The sequence below is a fragment of the Mus caroli genome, chromosome 3, assembly GCF_900094665.2.
Source record: "Mus caroli chromosome 3, CAROLI_EIJ_v1.1, whole genome shotgun sequence".
NCBI classification, from domain to species: Eukaryota; Metazoa; Chordata; class Mammalia; order Rodentia; family Muridae; genus Mus; species Mus caroli.
The window spans coordinates 145,715,458-145,741,222 of record NC_034572.1 but is presented as its reverse complement, the minus strand read 5'-3'; the positions used below and the strand labels follow the sequence as shown (position 1 = coordinate 145,741,222).

At 44.7% G+C, this 25,765-nt stretch overlaps 1 protein-coding gene across 2 annotated transcripts in view; it reads right to left on the bottom strand.

Annotated features, from left to right (window-relative positions):
* Pigk (phosphatidylinositol glycan anchor biosynthesis class K) overlaps positions 1–22,572 on the bottom strand; it is an 81,082-nt gene extending 58,510 nt beyond the window's left edge. The window contains exons 1-3 of one of the 2 annotated variants that reach the window (XM_021158609.2): positions 22,435–22,572; positions 19,473–19,526; positions 14,112–14,203 (exon numbers count right to left, since the gene is read on the bottom strand). In XM_021158609.2, coding sequence (XP_021014268.1) covers positions 14,112–14,203; positions 19,473–19,526; positions 22,435–22,527 — 239 coding nt within the window. In that variant the 5' untranslated portion in view covers positions 22,528–22,572. The remainder of the gene's footprint in view (positions 1–14,111; positions 14,204–19,472; positions 19,527–22,434) is intronic. The other variant, XM_029475289.1, reaches the window with a different exon arrangement.
* Positions 22,573–25,765: the final 3,193 nt, after the last annotated feature.

Genomic DNA, 25,765 nt, shown 5'->3' with positions numbered 1-25,765 from the left:
TGAAAAGAATAGATTACAAAGATTTCATTATAATGGCACATTCTAACTCACTGTTTAGAGCTATCTGACTTTCTGATGAAATACAAATTTCTCTTTGGTTCAGATATTTAAACTTTTGTATAGCAACACTTAAATACACAAACACAAATACACTACTTGGGCTTACAATTCTAATGACAGACTAAAGATAGAAACTGTATATTAAATTCCAACAAATTAGCAAGCTCACACTGCTATGAAAACCTTACTCGTGTTTGGAGGATGAGGGAGACATGACTTTGCTAACGCAAAATGATTACTGGCCTGGGCCACAGAGGGGTTTCCAGTCTGGGCCCATGTGCCACAGAGGGTTGTCAGTCTGGGTTCACCTTTAGTGTTCTCTTTACTTTGACAACTACACTACAATCATAACTTGATGATAGAGACAGTGTCTCTCCACTGTACAATAAATACATAGCCGATAGTCCTCAGTGCCTGCTGTTCCAGACAATCAAGTTGTGTATTTAGGTAACTTCTGCCCATCACAATCCCGAGGGACAGCAGTAGCAGTCGCAGTTCACCTGCTGACTCCTTTCAGTGTCTTCTCTTAGGGCCAGTTTAGCATCACAGCAGGGATTTAAACTGCACTCAGCAGATCAGTAAGATCAACCACTGTGGGTCCAAGACACAGAGATACCAAGACTGAAGGCCAGCTTCTGTGAAGAGCAAGGCCCTCTGTCTTACTAAATGAAGACAGAACTCATCACACAGACACAAGCTGCAGGAGGATGCATCTCGCCACCGTCTGGGAGCCTCGGCTGCCTCATGTGATGATGCAGCTCTCACACCCGACTCTGCTTGAGCCACAGCGAACACTTCTTCACAAAACAAAGCACATAGAATGTGGCACGAGGTAAAGAAACGGCCAGCACTCACTGCAGGTCAAGTCAGCTATCTAGACGCTCTCTATAGAGGCGGTTGTGTTTCTCCAGCCACGTTCTCTAGTCAGTAACACCAGAATTAGGAGGGCCCATCACAGCACCTGCTGACCTGGCTGCTTTATGTGGCTACTGCTCCACAGCAGGACTTTCGTTTGCTCAGACGGAAGTGAAAACGCAGCACACTGCTGAGACTTGTACCTCCCTGCACTCATCACTGGACACCCTGATTGAAGCTGCGCAGACTTCTTAATGGCCGTGATCACCATACGAACTTTAAAACGTCTATTTTAAAAAAGAAGAGGTCCAACTTTATACAAATGTGTGTGGTGTGATGATGACCTAAATAAATGTTTTCCCAACTCTGTCCTGGCCAAACACTGGGGCCCAGGGCGTCCTGCGGGGTAAGGGTCTGTTCCTTACTGAACGTGCCCCCCCCCCAGCCCCAAATGCAACCAGCAACCAAGGGCTATAAATGCCATTTTATATAGATGGAGCTTCAAATCTGGAATATGAATTTGAAATTTCAAAAGACATAAAATTTTACTTACAATAAACTGGCATTGCCTTATTAAAATGGTTTTGTTGAATAAAACAAATAATTGATATTGTTCAAAATATTTTTAATTTTTTTCCTTAAAATTGCTATAGTCTATATATAGGCATGCTACAATCAAAGAATACTTCCTTGAAGACAATCTGTAACTACTGGGCTGCAGCTCTGTCCAACACCACCACACAGAGCTGGAAAGGAAGGCAGCTGAAGTGAGCTCATGGGTCCCTAGCGCCCTCTTTTCTGCCTCTGCGGTGCTGCCTTTTCCCTGCAGGCATCACTCAGGCACTCAGCTGCTCAGGCACTCGGCTGTGGCTCTGTAATGACTGGGGGACCAACAAAGGTCAGGCGCAGAACGCCTGAATTCAACGTATCTATTTCTATGCTATCTCTTCCTCCTCTATCTTATCTCTGAACTCTGAACTCTTACCACCAATACAGCACAGCACTAACCCTAGCAAACCCCCAACAACAGGGCACTCTGAATCACTTGCCTTCCTAGACTGTTAAATGCCAGTCACTTTGTACTTACAGTGTCAGAGGAAACACGCAGCCAGGCATCCGGCACATGGGAGGATGAGGAGACCAGCGGTACCCTCAGTTTCATCTCAAGTTAGTGGACAGCCTGAGCTACAAGAGACCCGGGAAAGAGAAAGTTCCAGTGCAGGGAGAGAAACACAGAATGAGGAGAGGACGGAGGTGGGGGGGGGGGGGAATCTCACAACACACTGTGGACAGGAAGTCATTGGTAGCACAAGGACTGCAAACATGTCATGAGGGTAGAGCGGCCTTGATACAGGCTCACACTCAACCAAGTCACAACCACAAGCACATATGAAGTGTTGGGTGTGGCTCTGGCTCGGCACTGACAGGGTGAGCTAGCTTATCACCCGAATCGCTGTCTTCACTGCTCCTCTGAAATCTGTACTGTCCTCTCCAGTAAAGAATGAAGCTATGGCACTGAGTGTCGCGCCCTGGGCCACGTGGAATGAAAGCAGTGGAGCTTGACTGCTTTCACCTATCCTATTACGGTGAACAACTCTGTGAGATCCTGAAGCTCTATTAACTTAATTTAGAAAGATTTAATACATGTTTCATCTTATACTGATAACCTAATTGACCGAGATGATTAAGTTAGAAGCAGGAACGCACTGTGACTGCTAATATTCATGACACATAATGAAAATAAAGTAGGCCCTTGAAAGTCTAAATGGGTCTTTAAAAAAGATTCTCAAATCTAAGACTTAAAGCCAGGCACTACAGCACACACCTGCAATTCTAGCACTTGGGAGATGGCAGCCGGAGGATCAGGAGTACAGGGGGTCAGGGGGTCAGGAGGTCAGGGGGGCCAGGAGTTCAGGGGGTCAGGAGGTCAGGGGGCCAGGAGGTCAGGGGGGGTCAAGGTCAGGGGGGTCAGGAGGTCAGGGGGTTCAGGAGATCAGGAGGGCCAGGAGTACAGGGGGTCAGGAGGTCAGGGGGCCAGGAGGTCAGGGGGGGTCAAGGTCAGGGGGGTCAGGAGGTCAGGGGGTTCAGGAGATCAGGAGGGCCAGGAGTATAAGGGGTCAGGAGGTCAGGGGGCCAAGAGTACAGGGGGTCAGGAGGTCAGGGGGCCAGGAGTACAGGGGGTCAGGAGGTCAGGGGGCCAGGAGTACAGGGGGTCAGGAGATCAGGGGGCCAGGAGTTCAGGGGGGTCAGGAGGTCAAGGGGTTCAGGAGTACAGGGGGGCCAGGAGTACAGGGGGTCAGGAGCTCAGGGGGGCCAGAAGTACAGGGGGTCAGGAGGTCAGAGGGCCAAGAGTACAGGGGGTCAGGAGGTCAGGGGGCCAGGAGTTCAGGGGGGTCAGGAGGTCAAGGGGTTCAGGAGTACAGGAGGGCCAGGAGTACAGGGGGTCAGGAGGTCAGGGAGCCAAGAGTTCAGAAAGGTCAGGAGTTCAGGGGGTCAGGAGGTCAGGGAGCCAAGAGTTCAGAAAGGTCAGGAGTTCAGGAGTTCAGGGGGTCAGGAGGTCAGGAAAGTCAGGAGTTAAGGAGGGTAAGGTATGTCAGAAGTTCAGGAGGGTCACCGGCGTCAAAAGTTCAGAGTCACTGTTTGGATTCTCACAGCAAAAAAATCCAAAGTTCCTCCAAGCTTTTTCTAGGGATAATGATGGCTAAGAATCTGAACAGGTGCATCTCATACGGTATTTTTTTTTCTTTTTTCTCCTTTTTGTGTGTGATGTGTGTATATGCACGTACCCATGTTAAGATGTACAGGACTATCTGTGTGTACTACATAAGCATGTATGTGTGTGTAAACAGGTGGAATTATAGGTGGGCTACCATGCCCACCCCTCATTTATGTGAGCTCTGGGGATTCTGAATGCAGGCCCATGGGAAGTGCTTTAAGCACTGAACTATCCTCCCGGGCTTCCCTTACTAATTTTTAAATAACACTGAATACATCAAACACTAGGGATAAAGCGCACTGAGCCACTGACCTGCTCTTGAATGCAACAATCTGTCAAGTAGGGAAAATTAAGCAAGAACAAGACAAAATAGGAGTAATCACAGACCAATCCCAATTAAATGAAATTCAACAAAGCGTTTTTAAATGGCATGGCTGTCTTCACAGACCTGAATTTGACATAACCATTCTATAGTATTTGTTCCAGAACTGATACAAAATTTTACCTTAATCATGAATTTCTGGTTTCCCTGTTTTAAAAAGATCACAGAAAGATTGGATTGCTTGTGGCATAAAATAAGATTATACAAATAACTATACTTTATAAAAAGAGAAAATTGACTTGGGTTAAGGAATGAATAGTTCCTTGGCTCCTCTAATAAGATCCTGATGAATATAATAACCAAACTGAACGTAAAAGAGAAAGGAGTTGTGGGTGAGGAACTGGACAAGCCCCTGACTGCACTGCTTAGGACACATGATCTATGTCACACACTGAGACCCACTTACAGAGTGGCCACAGGAAAGCAGAGGCACTGGCAGAGGATGCTGGAAGCAAAGAGCTAAGTTTACCCAGTGACAGTCACCACAGCGGTCCCTTCATACACTGGGGTTTAAAGGGCTTTCCTATACATGCACCATATGCTACACATAATCAGCAGATCAAAGCAACATCTGAATATCTTCACTGAGCATAATAAGAGAGTAGAGGGACAGAGACAAAATTAGCTGAGGGTGTGTGTGTATGTGTGTGTGTGTGTGTGTATAATGAGGTTAGACCATTTCCTCCTTAAAAGAAACTTCAGAAACACATTAGTGAACAATCCCTTACAGACTGTATTATCTTCTGCTCCTACCTGTCAGAAGCTCACTCTGCTTATCTGGCTACGCAGAGCGCACCAGTAAAGCCCAGACCTAGGAATGCAGGGGCAGGAGAATCTCAAATTTGCATAGTGAGATCCTATCTTAAAAAAAAAAAAAAAAAAGGAAGGAAGGAAGGAAGGAAGGAAGGAAGGAAGGAAGGAAGGAAGAACAGTTCAAGTGAATTAGGTTTAATTAATATAGAGTTTTCCAAAATAACATATCTGAATTCCCTGACCATGCCTTAGTCATGAAGATAATTTTAGATGTGAGTTAAGGAACGAGTGTAACAACTGAACATCAAGGCATCTAAATGATTTGATAACCTCTCATTTATACTTAGACAAATTCTCAGAAACATAAACTTTTGTGAAATATCTTTGCTCTGAGTTCAAATTATATTCACACATGTCAGTTCCACTGACCTGTCGACGATCCAAAGGGTCAGACATAACATTCTAGAGAAAGAACATTCCATCAGTCCTCCAGGAAAAACAAAATCTCAGAAACTCCTTAGAAATAATCAGTGGCGCTTTCTATGGAGGCGTGTCTGTCAGGGTTGTCTGACTTACTGAGGCTCGCTCTCGGGCCTCCCATCCAAGGCTCACACCCTCTGAAAGCACCATAACGTACTTCCGTCTCCTCCTGTGCCCACCTCTGCTGAAATCACACAGATTAGTAAATGTACTGTAAATAGCAAAGGCTCTGAACACGTGAGTCATGTTGTTGTAGCTGACAGCATGGCACGTGTGCGCCTGTGCAAGTGAGCAGGGAGAGAGTACTTGTGAGTGTGACTGAGTGTGTGTGTGTGTGTGTGTGAGTGTGTCAGTGTGTATGTGTGTCTGTGAAAAAGAGAGACACCAGGTATGGGGAGGAGGAAGAGAAGGAAGAAGGGAAGGAGTGGGAGAAGCAGGAACAGGAGGAGAGATGAAAGAGTCTTCCAGAACTATTCTGTTTGGTCCTGCAGGAGATAGTCAGGCATGAGGGAGTAAGACTCATGCTGGATGGGCAGAATATTCACTCTTACTAACAACTGGAGCTGACTCTAAGCTTTCAGGGTTCTCAAAAAGAAAGAAACAAACTTATAGAAAATATGACTCTGAGAAGCCCAAAAACACCCTTTCTTCCCAATAGTTATCCTTTCTACAGCCCAGTCTAATCAGTTACATAATTAGGTAAAAATCTTTACCATAAAGAACGTTCACTGCCTTTAACAGAGTTACAGAGCAGTAACAGAAAGTAGGCACAAGTCAAGCTCTCCTGGTACTTCCTCACACAGCACTCTAGACATCTCGCTTAACCAGAGAATCAGGAAAGCTGTGCACGGGAGCGCGGCTGGGGTGACTGCCGCTGCAGATGCTGACGGTGCATGTGAGAGGCCATGAGTTTGATCCCTGGCACCAAAGAGGTAAACCACACAGAAAAGGTCTTGCAGAGACTTGAACTCCAAGTAGTTTTTTTAATCAATACAGATTTGGGGAACACTGTTTTATCCACTGCCTACACAGACATGCTCCTGTCAGATCTGGAAGCAGGCAACAGGCAGCACTGAAAACAGCTCAGTGTAAAACTTCCACCTTCCCATCTCAGCCACTCTGACAGGTGTGAGGTGGAATCGCAACATCATTTTGGTTTGCATTTCCCTGGTGACTAAGGATGCTGAACATTTTTTAACTGCTTTTTGGCCATGAGAGATTCCTTGTTGAGAATTCTCAGTTTAGCTCTGTACCACATTTTTTTAACTGGGTTATTTGGGTTGTTGAAGTCTAACTTCTTGAGTCATTTATATATTTTGGATATTAGCCCTCTGTCAGATGTAGGGTTGGTGGAGATATTTCCCATTCTGTAGGCTGTCATTTTGTTCTATTGATGGTGCCCTTTGCCTTACAGAAGCTTTTTAGTTTCACAAGGTCCCATATATTAATGTTGGTCTTAGTGCCTGAGCTGTTGGCGTTCTGCTCAGGAAGTTGTCTCCTGTTTGACTGTGTTCAAGGCTATTCCACACTTCCTCTTCTATCGGGTTTAGTGTATGTGGTTTTATGTTGAGATCCTTGATCCACTTGGACTTGACTTTTGTGCAAGGTGTTAGATATAGATGTATTTGCAATTGTCTGCGTGCAGACAGCCAGTTAGACTTGCACCATTTGTTGAAAATGCTTTCTTTTTTCCACTGGATGGTTTTGGCTTCTTTGTCAAAAATTAAAAGAGTTTGTAGGTGTGGGTTTATTTCTGGGTCTTTGAATCTATTCCATTAATCAACCCATCTGTTTTTATGCCAATACCATACAGTTTTTACTACTATTACTCTACAGTACAGCTTGAAATCAGGGCTGGTGATACCTCCACAAGTTCTTTTATTGTTCAGGATTGTTTTTACTATTCTGGGTTACCTTTCCAAGTCAATGTCAAGGTCTGTAAAAAATTGTGTTGGGCTTTTGATGGGAACTGCATTGAATCTGTAGATTGCTTTTGGTAAGATGGCCACTTTTACTATGTTAATCCTACCGATCTATGAGCATGCAAGATCTTTCCATCTTTTGATATCTTCTTCAATTTCTTTGTTTAGATACTTGAAGTTCTTGCCATACAGATCTTTCACTTTCTTGGTTAGAGTTACACCAAGGTATTTTTATACTATTTATGGCTATTGTGAAGGGTGTTGTTTCCCTAATTTCTTTCTTGTCCTGTTTATCGTTTGTATAAAGGAAGGCTACTGGTATTTTTGTTTTGTTTTGTTTTGTTTTTTCCTTTTTTCTTTTTTAATTTTGTATCCAGCCACTTTGCTGAAGGTGTTTATCAGCTGTAGGAGCTCTCTGGTAGAATTTTGGGGGTCGCTTATGTATAGTATCATATCATCTGTGAACAGTGCCAGCACATGCTGGCGAGAATGTGAAGCAAGAGGAACACTCCTCCATTGCTGGTGGGAATGGAAACTTGTACAACTTGCTCAGGAAATCAATTTGGTATTTTCCCAGAAAGTTAGGAATAGCTCTACCGTAAGACCCAGCTAATACTTCTCCTGGACATATACCCCCCAAAAAAATGTTCTACCATACCACAAGGACACTTGTTCAACTATATTCACAGCAGCTTCATTCATAATAGCCAGAAACTGGAAACAACCTAGATGCCCCTCAACTGAAGGACGGATACAGAAAATGTGCGCCATTTACACAATGGCATACTAAAGTATTCAGAGCCAAGTCAGTTAATACTAGAGTAACATGATCAGATTTTAAAAGATGACAGGCTGATTCAAGACACTATGAAGAAAGAGAAGAGAACTGGGTTTTAGGCACCCACAAGCATGTGGCCCATCTCTCTCCATGACCTTGCGCCAGGCTATCTCGGAGGTCACTGAAGCCTGAGGATGCTGTGTGAAGGATGGAGCACATGAAGCACATGGTTACTGCAGGCACAGCAAGGAATCGGCTTGAGTGACAGGTGCATCCTACCCTGCTGACTGCTCAGGACTCCTCTGGCCAATCCAATTTCTCCATGTGCTAACTGCCACATCTGAGTGCACAGCAGTGAGGAACACGGGGCGAGGCGCTATGAGCCAGCCACTCACACCCTTGGCTCACAGACTCTGCACTGTCTTTTGTTGGTTTGGTACCAAACTAAACTAAAAGCCACCAAGTCATCACTGCTGCCATCACTTTGCAGTCTGGCCTAACGCACTAACAAGCAACAACGGAAACAAGTCAGCTGACGCCAGGTCTACACCCGAAGCACAGCTAACACTGAAACAAGTCACCTGACACCAGGGTCTACACCCCAAGCACAGCTAACACTGAAACAAGTCACCTGACGCCAGGGTCTATACCCCAAGCACAGCTAACTGTCTTTCTGCTGAGCCACATCACTCTTAGCTTTACATAGCTGGAAACACTGGACTTACATTTATAGCTAAAACAATCATTAAATAAGCATTATATTAATAGGACTGTTACAATGCTCAGAAAAACCAAGCTAGAACACTAAAACACCAATAGGTTACTATAAGAGAGTACCAGACTGAAAATAAAAACAAGGTGTTATTGAGAATTCTGAAGACTGGCTGCCATAGTTTTTGTGGTTATTAAGTCATTGCTTATGACAGTAAATCAAGCCTGTGAGGCTCTGCACACAAGAACTTCACAAGCACTGTGTTGACCTGAAAAGTCACTTTCCTCTAGAACACATTCTCTCAGAATAAAAGTGTTCCGTTGGACTATGAATTCTGAGGGCTCCAGAAACAATTTCTACTTTAAAGCTTCCATTTTGGAGACTGTTAACATTTTCCTAGGTACAAAGCTTTTTAAGAGAGAAGCTGTGCATAGTTCTGAGAAAATAAGTTTATCATCAAATCATTAGAGCTCAACAAGTTACACCACTGCACATGTGGTGAGCAAAGCTAGAAAAAGCCTGTGTGGAGGAAGGTTTTATTTATAATATGAATAAAAAGGAAGATAACTAAAGCATTCTACTAAAGATGTTTAAGAGAAAAAAGCATTCTACCAACAATGTTTAAGAGAGAAATAATTGAAAATAACTGAAAATTGTAAGACTGAATTCAATGGATGCTATACATTATTAGTTGGAGAGAAGCCTGCTAATACACAGAAAAGTCCGACACTCAGAAAGCCCTGCCTGGGTTAGTCTCCCAGTTCACTACAAGGCCAAGCACAGTGCTAGGGAGCAAAGCGCTGTCAGGGACAGACATCAGACAGAGGTGACAGAACAAGGTCAGACTTGCTCTTGGTTTAAATTACTTCAAGGGGAAGTTTCCATCTTTAATGTGGCACCACACTCTGAGACTCCTAACTGGTGAGTGTGCAGACTCTAGTCAGTGAGCATGGGGTGCTCACCCTAGCAGGACATCTTTATCACCTCCTTTGTCCTAATTTCCTTCTGTGATACAACACCAATCAAAACCAAGCAGGGGAGCTTTCATTTGGCTGACAACCCACAGCCCTCAGGGAGCCGAGGCAGGGGCTCCAGGGTGCAGACTGGAGGCAGAACTGGCTACGGAAAGTGCTTACTGGCTTGCTCTCTCTCACAGCTCTGGCTTGTTCAGCCTGCTTTTCTATACAACCTAGAACTCCGATGGAGGAGAGTGGACACCCACAGTGAGCTGGGCCCTCCCACATCAATTATTAATAAAGAAAATAGCCTTCACACATGCCTACAGGCAATCTGATTAAGACATTTTCTCAACTGAAGTTCTCTAGATAGTGTCAAACTGACAAGAGAAAACTATCCAGACGCCCTTCCAAGACTCGGGGAAGAACATCGCAGAAAGGGAACAAAAAGCACATAGGAGGGGAACAGGAGGAGCACCGTGGAACTCTGTGTTCTGTGGGAGAAGCACTGAGTTTGAGCACTGCATTCTGTGGGAGGAGCACCAAGGAGCACTGTGTTCTGTGGGAAGAGCACCGTTTTCTGAACATGGCATGACCACAGCAGTCATGGAGATACAGAGCTGTGCTTATATGCACAAGATAGAGTGTGTCAGCATTCTGCCAAGGCTGCTGGAAGGACTCCATGGAGCCCACTTCTCCCTGAGTAACTACAGGCTATTAATGTCTGTTGAAGGAGGAAGAGGCATTTTATAAATGGTATAGACACAAGCCATCCTCGGGTAAAGAACTTATTTCTGCTCATGCAACTAACTCTGACCAAACTCAATGTGTCACACGAAAAGAAAGGAACAGGGCTACTTAGGAAGAAAGCGTGCAGTGGGAGGAGAAGAGAAATAAAAGATGACACAGACACAGGGTTGAACAGGATTGAAATACATTGTGTATGTGTGTGCATGTGCGTGTGTACAGACGGAGAACAGGAGAGGGAGGGAGAGAGAAAGCTGTCCTCTATTCAGGCCAACATCCAAAAAAAAAAAAATCCAAATAATTATGCTTCCCTTAGAAAATAAGTAAATGTAGAAGGGCTGGGAATGTACCTCAGAGATGAAGCACCTGCCTAGGAGGCATGGCTACCATCCCCACTACCACACACAGAGAGGCCATGTGACTAGGAGGCGTGGGTACCATCCCCACTACCACACACAGAGAGGCCATGTGAAAGTAAAGATCCATGAGTAGATGATTCTAAAGATCAGGAGCAAGAAAACCCTCTTACCAGACAGGACAGTGACAGTGGGGAACACACTGGTACTGGGGAAGAAACAGCATCCAAAGACCTCTCAATCCAGCCACACATGGAGACAAAATGTTCCTTCACGCCTGGCAAATGCCCTTCAAGGTCTTCTGAGGCTTGCAAACTCATCTTTTTTGTTTTCTAAACACCACAGCACAAAGGTAGTGGCTAAAATATCCCTGCTACCTGGATCACTATTCTTTTTAAAGCATATTTAACTTCCTAACCACACTAAATGCCCACCTCACTCACACACACACATACACACACACACACACACACACAAGATCTTACACACTGTTCCGCTAGGAATATCACATAAAGTGTGAGACACATCAGCTGCCAAAGTAAAAAGGACAGATTGTTCAGAACGTGTGAGGATCTATATTCAAATATCATTATTTACATGTTTAAGGGCTACATGAGAAGCAACTGTTAGAAAGTGACAGGAGACAAGAGAAAGAACATTCAAAGACATGAACTTATCTTGATTGTTACTATGGCAGCATATCAGAAACTGTTTACAAAAGATATTTATATAGTTCCACTACTTCTGTCCATTACAAATTATAAAGATGATTTTCTGCACAATAAAACAAAAGTATAAACTAGTCATGGAACAAAAATTTAATGCTATTAACATATTGACTTTAATTTTTTACAAACTAATTAGAATGGCTTTAATATATCAATCAATTAACAGAAATCAGGGTGACCTTCCTACACAGAGTGTTCTACACAATGAAAACAGCAAGACATATGAGTCTGAAATGAACCCGATGTACTCCAATGTCTAGGCAAGATAAATGGTCAAAATTAGACATGACTGACCAAATGTTAGGCCAGAGAAACCAAAACAAGCTAACGAATTGAACAGTGAGTCCAAATTAACAAAACACCAGTTATAGCTAGAAATGCTCAGGTCTGTTAGACAGACAGATTCACCACAGAGCTCGTGGGCGTGAGAGGACACCCACAGTATCAGAGGAAGCTCGGTCTAACAGCTGCGTGTAGGATGATCCGGCAAGGAGGAGATGCTTCAGACTGCAGAACGCACACTCAGGTACCCTGCAGATGGGACCCAGCTCTGCTCAGGAAACCTGCTGATGCCTCAGACACTCATGCTAGCACACCTGTGTCTCGCCTCCGTCTATCACTCCAGGTTAAGTACAGATGTCTCTTCTGGAATTATGTGAATGTGTCAGATTTTGGGAGACCTGGGGCTTGAGGGGTTAGAGAGCGACAGGTGCTGCGTGCATAGAGCCTGCTGAGACGCTGCAGCAGGAAGGCTAAGACAGGAAGGAGAAACAAAATGGACAGCAGCCACCCACGTACTTAGGAAAAGAAAGTGAGAAAGCCAAGGGTGGATCCGCAGGGTTACTTCATACTGTTTCCATGACCACCTAGTTACTGCCTTCAATATGGAAATATACCTTTTAGGACTTAATTAGATATTTAAATCATATGCATAATTATACCAATCTCTAAAGAGTATTGTAAAATAAAGTAAGATAATGTATATTAAGAGAAGCCTGTAACTGTAAATGCTGTGATAGTAAAGGAACATTTCCCATACTAAACTAACAGCAAAACCATCTCTTTTGTTGTTGTTGTTAATTTCTCTTTGTTAAAAAAAAATAAGCAGTATGAGATTCTCATTGTCTGAATCCCCCGATTCACGTCTAGAACAAAGGCTGTATAATCAAAGCCACAAGCAAGCATCTGAAATAGAGATCACCTCAGAAGAGACCCTTCAGAACCTCAGGGGCAAACTTAATAACTCGGCATGCAGACTAGCACATGCTGTCACTGCCTTCTGCTTCTCAGCGCCCCTCCCAATCTCCTCAGGCCAGAGCAGGCTGTCCTAACGACTCACAACAGCACCATTCCATTCGCTTCCAAATAAAACTACTGTCAAGTCTCTGGATGGACAGAGGGCAAAGCTATAAACCAAAGTGTACCTGCAAAGGGCCCACTGACAGACAGCAAGAGAGAAGTCCACCTGCATACCTGACAGGTCCCCTCCTTCTCAGACTTAGACGACACTACTAAAGCAGTAATTAATAGCAGCATGTGCTTGCTTTGATTCCGAGGTGTTCCGAGGTGAGATGGAGTACGGACAGAGCTATGTGTTTGTGCTTTTCTAAGACTGAAACCATCTGCTAATTAGAACACAGCGCCTCTGACCCCCAAGCCGTGCACTGTGTCCTCTGCCTCGAAACACCTTATTTACCTCTGCTTCCTGGCTTGAATCCTACAATGGTCCCATTACATTAGCACTATGTCACAGGTGCTGAGCCTCTGAAGTCACAACCAAAATCAGCGCAAAAGCCAGGTTTCAAACTCTTGTCTCACTAGCAAGCTCATCGAACAATCCCCTCCCATGAGGGCAATGAGTGAATCAATCAACCGTCAACTGAGACAACTGTGCCTTCTGTGGTTGCAGCAGAACCACACTCCTGTAATAATCCCAATTCCACGGTCTGGGTGAAGGTCCCTGACTCCCTACAATATGAAACGTCCCACCTGAGGGACGTTCTCCAGAGGCAGAGCCCATCTTCCTACTCAGAAAACACAATGCCATTCACTCGTCCTCCAGGCACTCTGCAGCATCGACTCAGACTGCAAACCTATGTTCTCCTACCAGCATGGCATTCCAACAGGTACTAGAAGAAACAGTAAGAAGCTGAGGGTTGCCAGGGTTGGCTCTGGGCAGCAGGAGGCAGTAGCAACACGAAGTAGCTTTGGACATCCCGGCCACTGTGCAGCACAGAGCCCAGCTTCAGCAGCCTGCAGCATGGCACCTGTCACCAGGCTGGGTTCATGCCATATTTTTAGTTTCCCATTCTACTATCTGCTTTCCTGTTCCCGCTTAGCTAAGGCTACAGCACTCCCCAGAATCTGATGAATAAATCAACATGTTTGGAATCAGTCCTTTTTCGGCTTAAAATAGTAACCTATTAAAAAACTCCAAGGAAAGCGCCTAATAAAAAACACGAAATACCCAGCGCTTACCAAATCCTCTTACCTTAGTGCTCATTGCTCTCATGTGCACTGTGGCCCTGAGTTAATATCTACATCATACGTGATGGTATGTCCCACAACAAAACCTGAGAATCAGGGCTCTTTACCTCTTTCAAAATCAACTCAGCTAAGAACTGTCTTCACAGGGTTTTAAATTAAACTTAGCTGAGGTGACTTACCTGTCCGGGATACCTAGCCTCTTGACGCTTCTGTAAACAGAAAGAGTATTTGCAACATGTCGGTAGTTAAACCAGAATCGGGATGTGCACACCTAGAGGTGAAACAAAAACATGGATTTATGAGTCAAAGCACGGATGTCAGAATTACCGCACTTCAAGTCTACTTGGAAATGCCTGAAGAAAGCATTTCAGACTTAGAAACATCAAAGAACATAAAAAACTTTCAATAAAACGAATCTCCCTAAAGAAAGGCTCTTACAACTGATATTAAATAAGATTACCCAGCTGAGGAGAAAGCAGTCCAAACAGAATTTAAACAAATGCCGACCCAACACAGCTCAACTCCATTTCTGCACATCTGTAGTGTCCTTCTTTCTAAAAGATTCGATTCTTTAGATCAGAGAAAACATTTGTAATCTCAGACTAGCTACCCTGTGGTATGTAATATGTTTCTTTGTTATTGTTGTTGTTTTGTTTTGTTTTTTTGAGACAGGGTTTCTCTGTGTAACCCTGGCTGTCCTGGAACTCACTCTGTAACCAGGATGGTCTCGAACTCAGAAATCCACCTGCCTCTGCCTCCCAAGTGCTAGGATTAAAGGCGTGTGCCACCACTGCCTGACTGTAATATCTGTTTCTTAATTTAATTGCTTAATTCAATGTGGAAAGTGAGACAGACACCAAAATATAACTTACAAAATAGGTTCGTGCACACACAGGATGAGCTATGTTATAAAGTCACAGAACTGCCAGGCAGTGGTGGCACACGCCTTTAATCCCAGCACTTGGGAGGCAGAGGCAGGNTGGATTTCTGAGTTTGAGGCCAGCCTGGTCTACAAAGTGAGTTCCAGGACAGCCAGGGCTATACAGAGAAACCCTGTCTCGAAAAAAACAAAAACAAAAAATAAAAATAAAAATAAAAATAAAAAATAAAGTTACAGAACTAAAGACTACAAGAAGTCAACCAAATTTTTCACTTAAAATAAAAATCACTAAAAATATCAAGAGGACCCAAGTTCAGTTCCCGGGACCCAGGAAAGGTAAATTCACAATCATCTGTAACTTTCAGACTCTGGAGCCCCATCGCCCTCTTCTGGCCTCTGTGGGCACTGTACTCACCCACAAACCCACACTCACATACACACATATATAAAAATAGAAAAGAAAAATCTCCTTTAAGTTACTAGGCAAATTTAAGTTTAACACAAAGAAAACTATTTTTTTTAATCTACCCCCAATGAGACATGCAGAGAGACTGGCTGTCGGACACTCCTGCCTCCTGCCATAGGCCTGTGACCACAACACAAGTGACAAATCTGAGGAGGGGTATAACTCTTGTCATATCTTTAATACTTAAAGGGAATTATCATCCAAGAATGCAATGGGACACACTGAAATGTCTAACCATATTAAAACAAGTAAGCCAGTATGTGTGGGAATGGATATATTTACAGACATTTAATACAAGAACAAGAACTCCTGTCTCTTCCGACTGAGCACTGGAGAAAAGAAAAAAATACATATATATAAAGAAAGAAAGAAAAAATGAAAACAAAGTAAGATGGATACAAGTCACTGCCAAAGCCTGCAGTTCCTCTGAGAGTCTGAAGACGTATAAAACAATTTATAAGAATTAACCACAACGAAGGCCAGGATTTCCATTGCACTTTATGTGAAGTAAAAGCCTTGTGTCAGCTTGTTATTTAGTAATCATAAGAAACTACCCTCGGGGCTGGAGAGATGGCTCAGTGGCTAAGAGTGCTGACTGCTCTTCTGAAGGTCCTGAGTTCAAATCCCAGCAACCACATGGTGGCTCACAACCATCAGTAATGAGATCTGATGCCCTCTTCTGGTGTGTCTGAAGACAGCTACAGTGTACTTGGATATAATAATAAATAAATTTAAAAAAAAAAAAAAAAAGAAACTACCCTCACTTTCAACTGCAAATTATTAGCCAGAAAACTAACAAGGAATAGAAAGAGTACTGATAGAAGACAAGTAGAGATGCCAGGAAATATCAACTTAATATAAATTTGCAAATACCCAGCAAATACACTCATGTGGGGCATTAAACCAGCCATTTTTTCGCAAGAGAAAGTGGGGTACAGCCATGCCCCCCCCCAGGAGCTTCTAAAATGACACGAGGAAGCCGACAGTGACACTATGGGAGGGACAGCAGTGATAAGGATGAGGCACAGCCTCCTTCATCCTCCAGCACTGTCTCCTCCGCTGAGGGGAAGACTGGCTTCATGGTTTCCTTGCTTGCTCTATTAGGGCACAAAAATGCTTATACCAAATGGGTAAGAGCCCAGTCAGAATCCTGCTTCCCTTCCGCCTCGCTCTGGTGGCAGGATTCACACTCATCTCTCGTCCTCTACTCAAAACTAAAAGCAGATTAGCTCAAACTGGGAAACAAACTTGGAATTCTGAAAGCCTAGCTAACGGTAGGTGTGCCGCAGGCGGATATGGCTGGTGTGTAGATGTCACATGTCAATTTTGGCTGTCACATTCAATCATTACCTTACATTTGAGGCAGGGCCTCTCACTGACTCTGGACTCAGCTAAACTGGCTTCAAAGATCTCCTTGCCTCCACCCAGCCTCAGTGCAGGCACAGAGTTTCCCGCCCTGCTCAGCTTTTCTGTGCCTCTGGGGATCTGACCACTTGACTAACTGAGCAATCTCCCTGTGCCACTTCTGGTACTTTCCATTGAGCCTGGACAAACTTCCTGATTTTCCATTTAAGAAAGCACAATTGATTGAGGTCCCATGCAGCAGTAGAATCTGTTTCTCACCCTTACTGTCATCCAGAACACAAGCCACACAGACTTTGACATATGTGTAGCCTAAGCTAACAGTTCTACTGTGTAGCAGTCGGGGTGTGCACACCAGCAGCTATCCCGTCCTCACCTAAGTTAGTCACGGAGGAGCCTCCCTTTCCTCCTAGCAGGTGTCACAGCCTGGCCTCTGGCTGTCACTGTTGGAGTCACTGAAAACTCTCCTGTCCTTCAATCCCTCCATAAAGTCTCCTGTGGTGGGAAGCGTACCCAGGGTTATCCCATGCTATCCTACTCTACTTGATCACACTCAGCTATAATTGCAGTTAACAATCTTCCCTGCAGCTGCACTTTGTTCCTATGACCTGTAGATAACCCCATCCTTTCAGGGAACAGCCCTGAGCGAGCCCCTTGTAAGCCCTGAGAAGGTCATCCGTCTCGTGTTTACGTTGGACTTTGGATATGTTTCTCCTATTCTTCTATGGTCCCACTGTATTCTTACAAGTCCTGGTCCCAAACGTCCTTCCTTTTCCAGTGTGTGAGTTGACAATGCTGACACAGTCTCTGTTCCCTTCTTGGCCTTCCTGCACTCCCCCTCACTCCCCTTTCTCCTAGTTGTCCCTTGCTATCATTTAAAAACGATCCCCAAATTTCATACATCCAAAATTTAACTCCCACTTCTCGTGTTGATGAGATTTAGAGGCGGGGCCTCTGGGCAGTAATGACAGCTGGCTGAGGTCATCAGGCTGGCCCACAACAGCATTAATGGTCTCATAAGAACGCGTTCTGACCTGGCAAGCTCTCTGTCTCTCCATGTGATGCCCTTGGTGAGATGGTGGTTCACTGAAGATGCCCCACTCCATCCCTGAAACACAGAGAGGCTGATGCCAGGTTAGTGGACTTTCCAGCCTCCAGAGATGGGAGTGAAACAGAACTGTGTTCCTCATATGCATCCAATCACGGATTTTTTTCAGAACCGTCTACAACCTTTGTCTTTTCCTGAAGCAGACTCAGCCTCTCTCCTAACCAGAGGCCATTACATGGAACGCTGGTGGTAAAAATGATCCACATACAGGAAAAGTGAACTTACGTGCATTCTATTTGGGGAATGACAAACACAAACTCATGATCCAGATTATATTAAAAGCATAAATTCACACCATGCAGGGAGATGGAAAGTAGAGAAAACACTAGGCCAGTAAGCAAACCGTGCTTAGGAATGAAATTGTGGGAAGTCACACACTGATTTCTTATGCAGCAGTCACACAGGAAAAGCTAATGAAGTAAGAGCTGGGCTCAGAACAAGAAGCGCAGCCTCCCGGGACAACATGTACCGCAGCTCCAACTCCACGAATTACCATCCTGAGGGGAAAAGTCAGGTTCACAAACTCGCACACTTAAGAACAGCCAGGTAGGGGAGGTGCTGCTGCTTGCATTCCCAGCTTTAAGGAAGCTGGAACCGGACTGCTATGCATCGGGGGTCAGCCTGGGCTACAGAGTGAGAGCCTCAATGTCAAACAGAATGTCCAACATAACTCTGAACAAAATAATACCAACTTAGGATCTCAGCTTCCAGGAACTGAATGATACAATGAGTCCCAACACAGAGAACCTTACAGCATTTGGAAAACACCAGAAACCTACATATCCGCCAATGAGGAAAGAGCCTCGGCACGGGAAGGCAATGCAGCAGAATAGAGCACGGACAGTCCCAGTGTGAGAAACACATAACGCACAAATACACAGAACAGCTCTAGGCTCTATGGCGAGAGAGGGGCTTCCCCAGATACTGACTCTGGAAAGTGGAGCGTGAAAGCATCCCCTCCCTTGTAGCTGAGGTCAAAGTCACACAGGCAATTTGTCTTTTCTTCTCTTACACCTTTCTGCATGATTTGAATTTTCTACAACTATCACTTCTTGCAAACATAAAACTCAAGAAGACAGCAGAAGTATAGTTATCTATAAACTAGTGCTTCAGAGAAACGTAATTACTCACTTCAAGCATAAAATAATTCTGTATTTGTAAGTGTTTCTTGTAATGACAGCACCTCAAATATATTCTTGAATTTATTTGCAAATCACCACTTGGCAGAAAATTTTAAAGTAAGAAATATTAGTAGCTGTTGTCAATTTAAAATTGACTGGGCTGTTTTGGTAAGTATGCTCTTCAAACATATATTTTATAAAAGTTAAAAAACAACAAAAAAAAGAATTGCTGCTTTTTCTATAGTGGCCACACCTGTAAACCCAGCACACCAGGGGTAGAGGCAAGGGAGCCAGCAGTTCAAGGCCAGCCTCAGCAGCACAGTGAGTCTGAACCAGCCTGGGCTACACAAGACCCCTCTTCACAGAGAGACAAAGTGGGGTGGGAGAGGAAGAGGGAGGGGGAAAGGGAGAAGAGACAGAGGGAGGGGGAGGGAGGGGGAAAGGGAGAAGAGATAGAGGGAGGGGGAGGGCTTTCTTTTTCTATCAAAATGTTTATTTTAAGGGATAAATTTTATTTTTAAAAATGTAATTCACAATTCACACAACTGTTTAGATACATATCTAATGTGAGCACCAAGATATATGTTTGAAGAGCATACTTACCAAAACAGCCCAGTTATTTGTGTGTCCACTTCTAAAGAACTGTTCGGCTTGATCCTGTGGGTCAGATAAAGACAAAATCATTCACACATACACACATTTTATGAAAACATACGATTTTTCCAGAATTAAAGAGGGGTAAACAACATTTAGGACTCTTGGACCTTTTTATTTGAATTTTTAGATTTACTTATGTGTATACATGCTTTGCCTGTATGTACGTATGTATGTATGTGCACCAAGGGCACACCTGGTGTCCACACAGGTCAGAAGAAGGCACTGGACCCTCTGGGACTGGTGTACTAGACAGCTGGGAACCATAAAGTAGGTGCTGGGAACCAAACCTGGGTCCTCTGGAAAAGCTTCCTGATCTTAACCACTGCGCCACCCCTATCCCCTGGGGGCTTCTCTATACTAGCAATCAAGTTCGTTTATGAAGATTCTGTACTTGGCCTTATGAACAGGATAATCAAACATAAACTAGGAAGTACTTTAGGCTCAACAGGTAAAGGTGCTTGCTGCCAAGTCTGGGGACCTGGGTTCAATCCCACAGTAGAGAAAACGGACTCCCTTATGCTGTCCTCTGACACCCACAGCATCCCATGCTACATACAAGGAATTCATGTTAATTAACTAAATGCCAATTAATGTAACCTCTAAAAGATCCTATGTCAGTGCAAAAAGCCCTACCTAATTTAAGGCACTACCTGAGGAAGAAGCCCTAACCTAGACAGCTGCACATTAAGCTGCAGCCTTGCTTGACACACCGACTAAACAAAGTAACCTTAACTAGGATGCTTGGCTCCTGGGCTGAAGGTGTAAGCTAATGGCAGAGCATTTGCCTACCAACCATCAGCCCGGGATTTCATCTCTATCACAGAGAAGTAAGTACGTAACTAAGTAAATCCTCTTGTCCCCTTCCACACACTCTGAGCAAAAAAAGCACTGCCAACCCCACCCCAGTGCCATTTACAGAACTACAGAAGTATGCTGCATGTATGTCCTTGCTTTAAAACTAGGAAGCATTAAACAAATGCAAGTGAATTACTGAAGTCACATTTTAGTCTTCCTGTATGGAATTTATCTGTTTTTAAAACTAGGTTATCATTTAAAACTGCCGCGCGCACACGCGCGCGCGCACACACACACACACATACACACGCCATCTTCCCTACCATGACTCATGCTCTCACTGTGCTCCTCCTCTTCTTGGGCACTAGTAGTTTATTGTGAACATTACAATCCCCTCTTCCCACAGGAGCTAAGCTCTAACTGGGGCACATTACTAGAGCAGTTGGCACATCTGAATTCAAACCTGGATCTACCTACCACTCGCTGATTTGAGCATACCTTAGAGCTTACCTCCACTCACCCACCCCCACTCCCCCACCCCCCAGCCTTCATCATCTACAAAGCTGGTAGCAGACTCACAATGTAGGAGCAGAGAATGCAACAAAGTGATTGTCTAACAAATGGCGATTTCGGCTGTGTGGCTAGCAGGAAACTTTCAGAGACAAAAAGTTCCAAACAAGTGTGGGAATAGACCCACCGCTACAACCACCCTCAACCCCCAAAACCGTTCCTAATAGCTGCCCAGACACTGAAGAAAGCAGCAAGCAGGGTGCTACTGTGGATAACCCCTGGTTTAGGCATGGGAAGGCCTGAGCTAAAATTGAGCTGTACATGACACCGGGGCAAGTCAGTTTGCACTTTAGGCTTGAATTTCTCCAAAAGAAAATGAGATTTGATCTAAATAATCTCTAGCGTCCTTTCCAGGCTCAAACTTGTCATTCCAGGCTCAAACTTGTCGCTCCATTGGCTCCATTGAAATTTTACTGAGAACTCTGTGGCAGGCAATGTAACAGTTACTCAGTCAACATTTAGTTAACAGAGCACCTTCTACGTGCCAAGCACCACGGAATACGGTGATAGGAAAATCACCAAAAGGCATGCAATCTTCTCTCAAGCACATCAGAGTTTAATGCAGGTGGACATGTAAATGCACTGCACTACTATGTATAATTACTGATTCACTGTGTGCTTAGACATCTATCCTGTCGGGGGACAGCGGATCGCAGTGCGTGCCTTCATCAGAGATTACTGTCCAGTTACATAGATACACATTAGCAAAGAACTCACCACACAATATATAAAGACACCAAATGTGGTCTGGAATTGTAACAGGGGAACATGACTTTGTCAGGGAAAGTTTCCCTACAGAAGTGACATTTTGGGCGAATATCCAAAAGATGAAAAGACAATTCCAGACCCCCCCCCCAAAAAAAAATTGGGCCAATGGCAGAAGGGTCCCAGTGGTTTGAGAAACTGAAAGCTTAACAAACCTAGACATTTAAAGAGGGAGCAAGAGATTTCAAGAAGGGGGCCTGGGTGACACGATCAGGTCAGCATTTGAAAAGTTACTCCGACCTCAGCTTAGAGAACAGACTAAACCAGAACTGCCCCGGCTGAGTTAGGAGACTAGGGCAGCCTCGGTGAGATAAACTTGGACGAGGTGTTTTTACAATGTGTGCGGACGCCGGGGCTCCTGAGCAGGCAAACAGGTCTAAAAAATAATGCTAGAAACGCAAGTCGCGTCGCCGGGGAAATCGCTGGTTACAGCATCGGAAAGAAAAACCAGACGTCCTGCAGCCTCAGGGAGGAGGTCGGGGCTGAAGAGCAAAACACCAAAGCCATGACAGTCCCCACGCGTGCCCTGCCTGTCACAGGAGCACAGGACCGGGTCCTCCTCCCTCGTCACCGGCGGCTTCGCGCTCTTAACAGGGCAATCTAAAAGGCTGTGCCGGGTACCTGTCCTCAGGACGGACGGTCCTGTGTCCCACAACACAGCCCGGGGAAGGAAGACGCTGCAGGCGGCTGCCCTCAGGGGCCGTGCGTCCCGCACCTGAGGCGCTCACAGCCACACGGTCCTCCCTGGGGTCGGTCCTCAACAGACACCGATGCCTACCTCGATGTGACCAGCGGCGGAGCTGCCGAGAGACAAGAGCGCCAAGGCGGCCAGGGTAGCCGCCGGCAGAGTGAGGAAGCAGGGGGCCGCCATGTTTGCCGGCTTCTCACGCCCCGAAGAGCAAAGGGGCGGGGCGAGTGCCGTAAAGCAGCGCTGCCGCTGCCGTGCACGGGGGGGTGTGGTTTGGTTTGTTCTTCCACGGTGGTGGTCTTGAGTTGTTTTTGTTTTGTTTTGTTGCTTCATTTTGTTGTTTTGTTTGCCACCGCATACACCTTCCTCCATTCAGGTTCCGGAGTGGCCGGGGCAACCTAATTGGAGAATTATTTACTCAGCTGTGTAAATAGACACAATATTTAAGGAGGAAATTTTGAAAAGATAATTTGGGGATCCACAATATTTAATGTTTCCCTTTGGTGTGGTGCTGTCAGTTAGTTGACTGTGTGGTCCAAGATTTCTAAATCTTAAAGGACGACAAAAATGGAAATATGATCACTGGGGTTTAATGACTGCCAACCTACAGGAAAAAAAAAATGGGTTCAGTGAAGGATGTTGCTTCAAGAGATCAAGTCAGAAAGAGGTGGTACCCAACACCTGCCTCTGGCTTCCATAAGTGGGCCTGTAAACACACACACAAGTACACACAGACACCATACAGAAAGGAAAAAATATACAGTATTTCTGGTCATTCTGTTTTCTAATTAAAAAAAAATGTTTGTTGTAACACTATTACTCATCCATTTTAATTATTCTTTGAATATTTCTTTTAATTTTTTTTGAAACAAGGTCTCATTATGAAGCCCTGCCTGACCTAAAGCTACCTTGAACTCACAGAGAGACCTGCCTACCTCTGTCTCCCACGTGCTGACATTAAAAACACATGCTACCATGGCCAGTTTTGCTTGAAAGTGTTTTGTGTCCTTTTTGTTTAAAAAAAAAAAAAACTTTAGTTTTTGGATTTTATGTAACGTGTATGGATATTTTTCCTACATATATGCCTAAGCACAATGTGTGTGCATTGCCTGCAGAGGTCAGAAGTAGACATCAGATGCTCTAGAACCAGAGATGGTTGTTAAATCACCACGTGGGTTCTGGAAACTAAACCCAGGACCTTTGCAAGAGCAGCCAGTACTCTTAACCACTGAGCTCTCTCTTCACTCCCCACAAAAGCCCTTTTTTTTTTCTTTTATTGGATATTTTATTTACATTTTGAATGTTATCCTCTTTCCATGTTTCTGCTCTGGAAACCCTCTATCCCATCACCCCTCCCACTGCTTCTCCCAGTATTTCCCTACACTGAGTCATCTAGCCTTCACAGGACCAAGGGCCTCGTCTCCCACTGATGCCCAACAAAATCATCCTCTGCTGCATATGCAGCTGGAGCCATGGGTCACTCCATGTGCACCCTTTGATTGGTGGTTTAGTCCCTGGGAGCTTTGGGGGCAGGGGGGTCTGGTTGGTTGATATTGTTGTTCTTCCTGTAGGTTGCAAACCCCTTCAGCTCCTTCAGTCCTTTCTCTAACTCCTCCATTGGGGTCCCCATGATGAGTCCAATGGTTGGCTGCAAGCATCCACCTCTGTATTTGTCAGGCTCTGGCAGTGCCTCTCAGGAGACAGCTATATCGGGCTCCTGTCAACAAGCACTTCTTGGCATCCACACTAGTGTCTGGGTTTGGTGACTGTATATGAGATGGATCCACAGGTGGGGCAGTCTCAGGGTGGATGGCCTTTCCTTTGTCTCTGCTCCACACTTTGTCTCTTTATTGGCTCCCATTAATATTTTGTTCCCCTTTCTACAAAGGACTGAAGCATTCACACTTTGTTCTTCCTTCCTCTTGAACTTCATGTAGTCTGTGAATTGTATCTTGGGTTATTAGGGTAATATGTATTTATCAGTGACTGCATACCATGTGTGTTCTTTTGTGATTGAGTTACCTCACTCAGGATGATATTTTCTAGTTCCATCCATTTGCCTAAGAACTTCATGAAGTCGTTGTTTTTAATAGCTGAGTAGTACTCCATTGTGTAAATGTACCACATTTTCTGTATCCATTCTTCTGTTGAGGGACATCTGGGTACTTTCCAGCTTCTGGCTATTCTAAATAAGGCTGCTATGATCATAGTAGAGCATGTGTCCTTGCTATATGTTGAAGCATCTTTTGGGTATATGCCCAGGAGTGGTTTTGCCTTTTGCATTTTCTTTGACTATTGTGTCAAGTTTTTCTATGGTATCTTCTGCACCTGATATTCTCTCTTCTATCTCTTATATTCTATTGGTGATGCCTGCATCTATGACTCCTGATCTCTTTCCTAGGTTTTCTATCTCCAGGGTTGTCTCCCTTTGTGATTTCTTTATTGTTTCTATTTCCATTTTTAGATCCTGGATGGTTTTGTTCATTTCCTTCACCTGTTTGATTGTGTATTCCTGTAATTCTTTAAAGGATTTTTGTGTTTCCTCCTTAAGGGCTTCTTTTTGTTTACCTGTGTTCTCCTGTATTTCTTTAAGGATGTCATTTATGTCCTTATTACAGTCTTCTATCATCATCATGAGATATGATTTTAAATTTGAATCTTGCTTTTCAGGTGTTATGAGGTATCCAGGACTTGCTGTAGTGAGAGAACTGGGTTTTGGTGATGCCAAGTAACCTTGGTTTCTGTTGCTTATGTTCTTGTGTTTGCCTCTCACCACCCGGTTATCTGTAGTCCTTCCTGCCCTTGCTGTCTCTGACTAGAGCCTGCCCCTCTTGTGATCCTGGTTGTGTCAGAACTCCTCAGAACCCAGCTGTCTCTGTGATCCTGTGATTCTGGGATCCTGGGATCCTTTGGTCCTGGGTGTGTCAGAGCTCCTGGTAATCAAGCTGCCTCTGGGATCCTGAAATCCTGGTGTGACCAAGCTCCTGAGATCCTGTTGTGTCAGAGCTCCTGGGATTCAAGCTTTCTCTGGGTGTTGCAAGGGGTGGGTGGGGAGCCAGAGCCCTGGGTTTGCTCTGGGCATAGGTGCAAGCTGGAAGTAACCCATGTCTCTGGATGGGCTGGGGTTTGCGTTTCCCTGGTTCCTGTATGGGTCCCAGTCATACTGGGTGTTGGGAAAGATGTTGTGGCCTGAGCTGTGATCTTGAGTGTGTCAGAGATCCAGTACTCCTGGAGTGTCTGATCTCCTGGGAGTCCAGCCTGTTCTGTGGTCCTATGATCCTGGGCATTTCAGAGCACCTGGGAGTCAGGCTCCCTCTGGATGTTGTAGAGCCAGCACCCAAGATCTGCTCAGGGCACTGGCACAGACTGGAAGGTCAAAGGCCTTTTAATTAATGCTTTTACTATTAAATCTCATAACTTT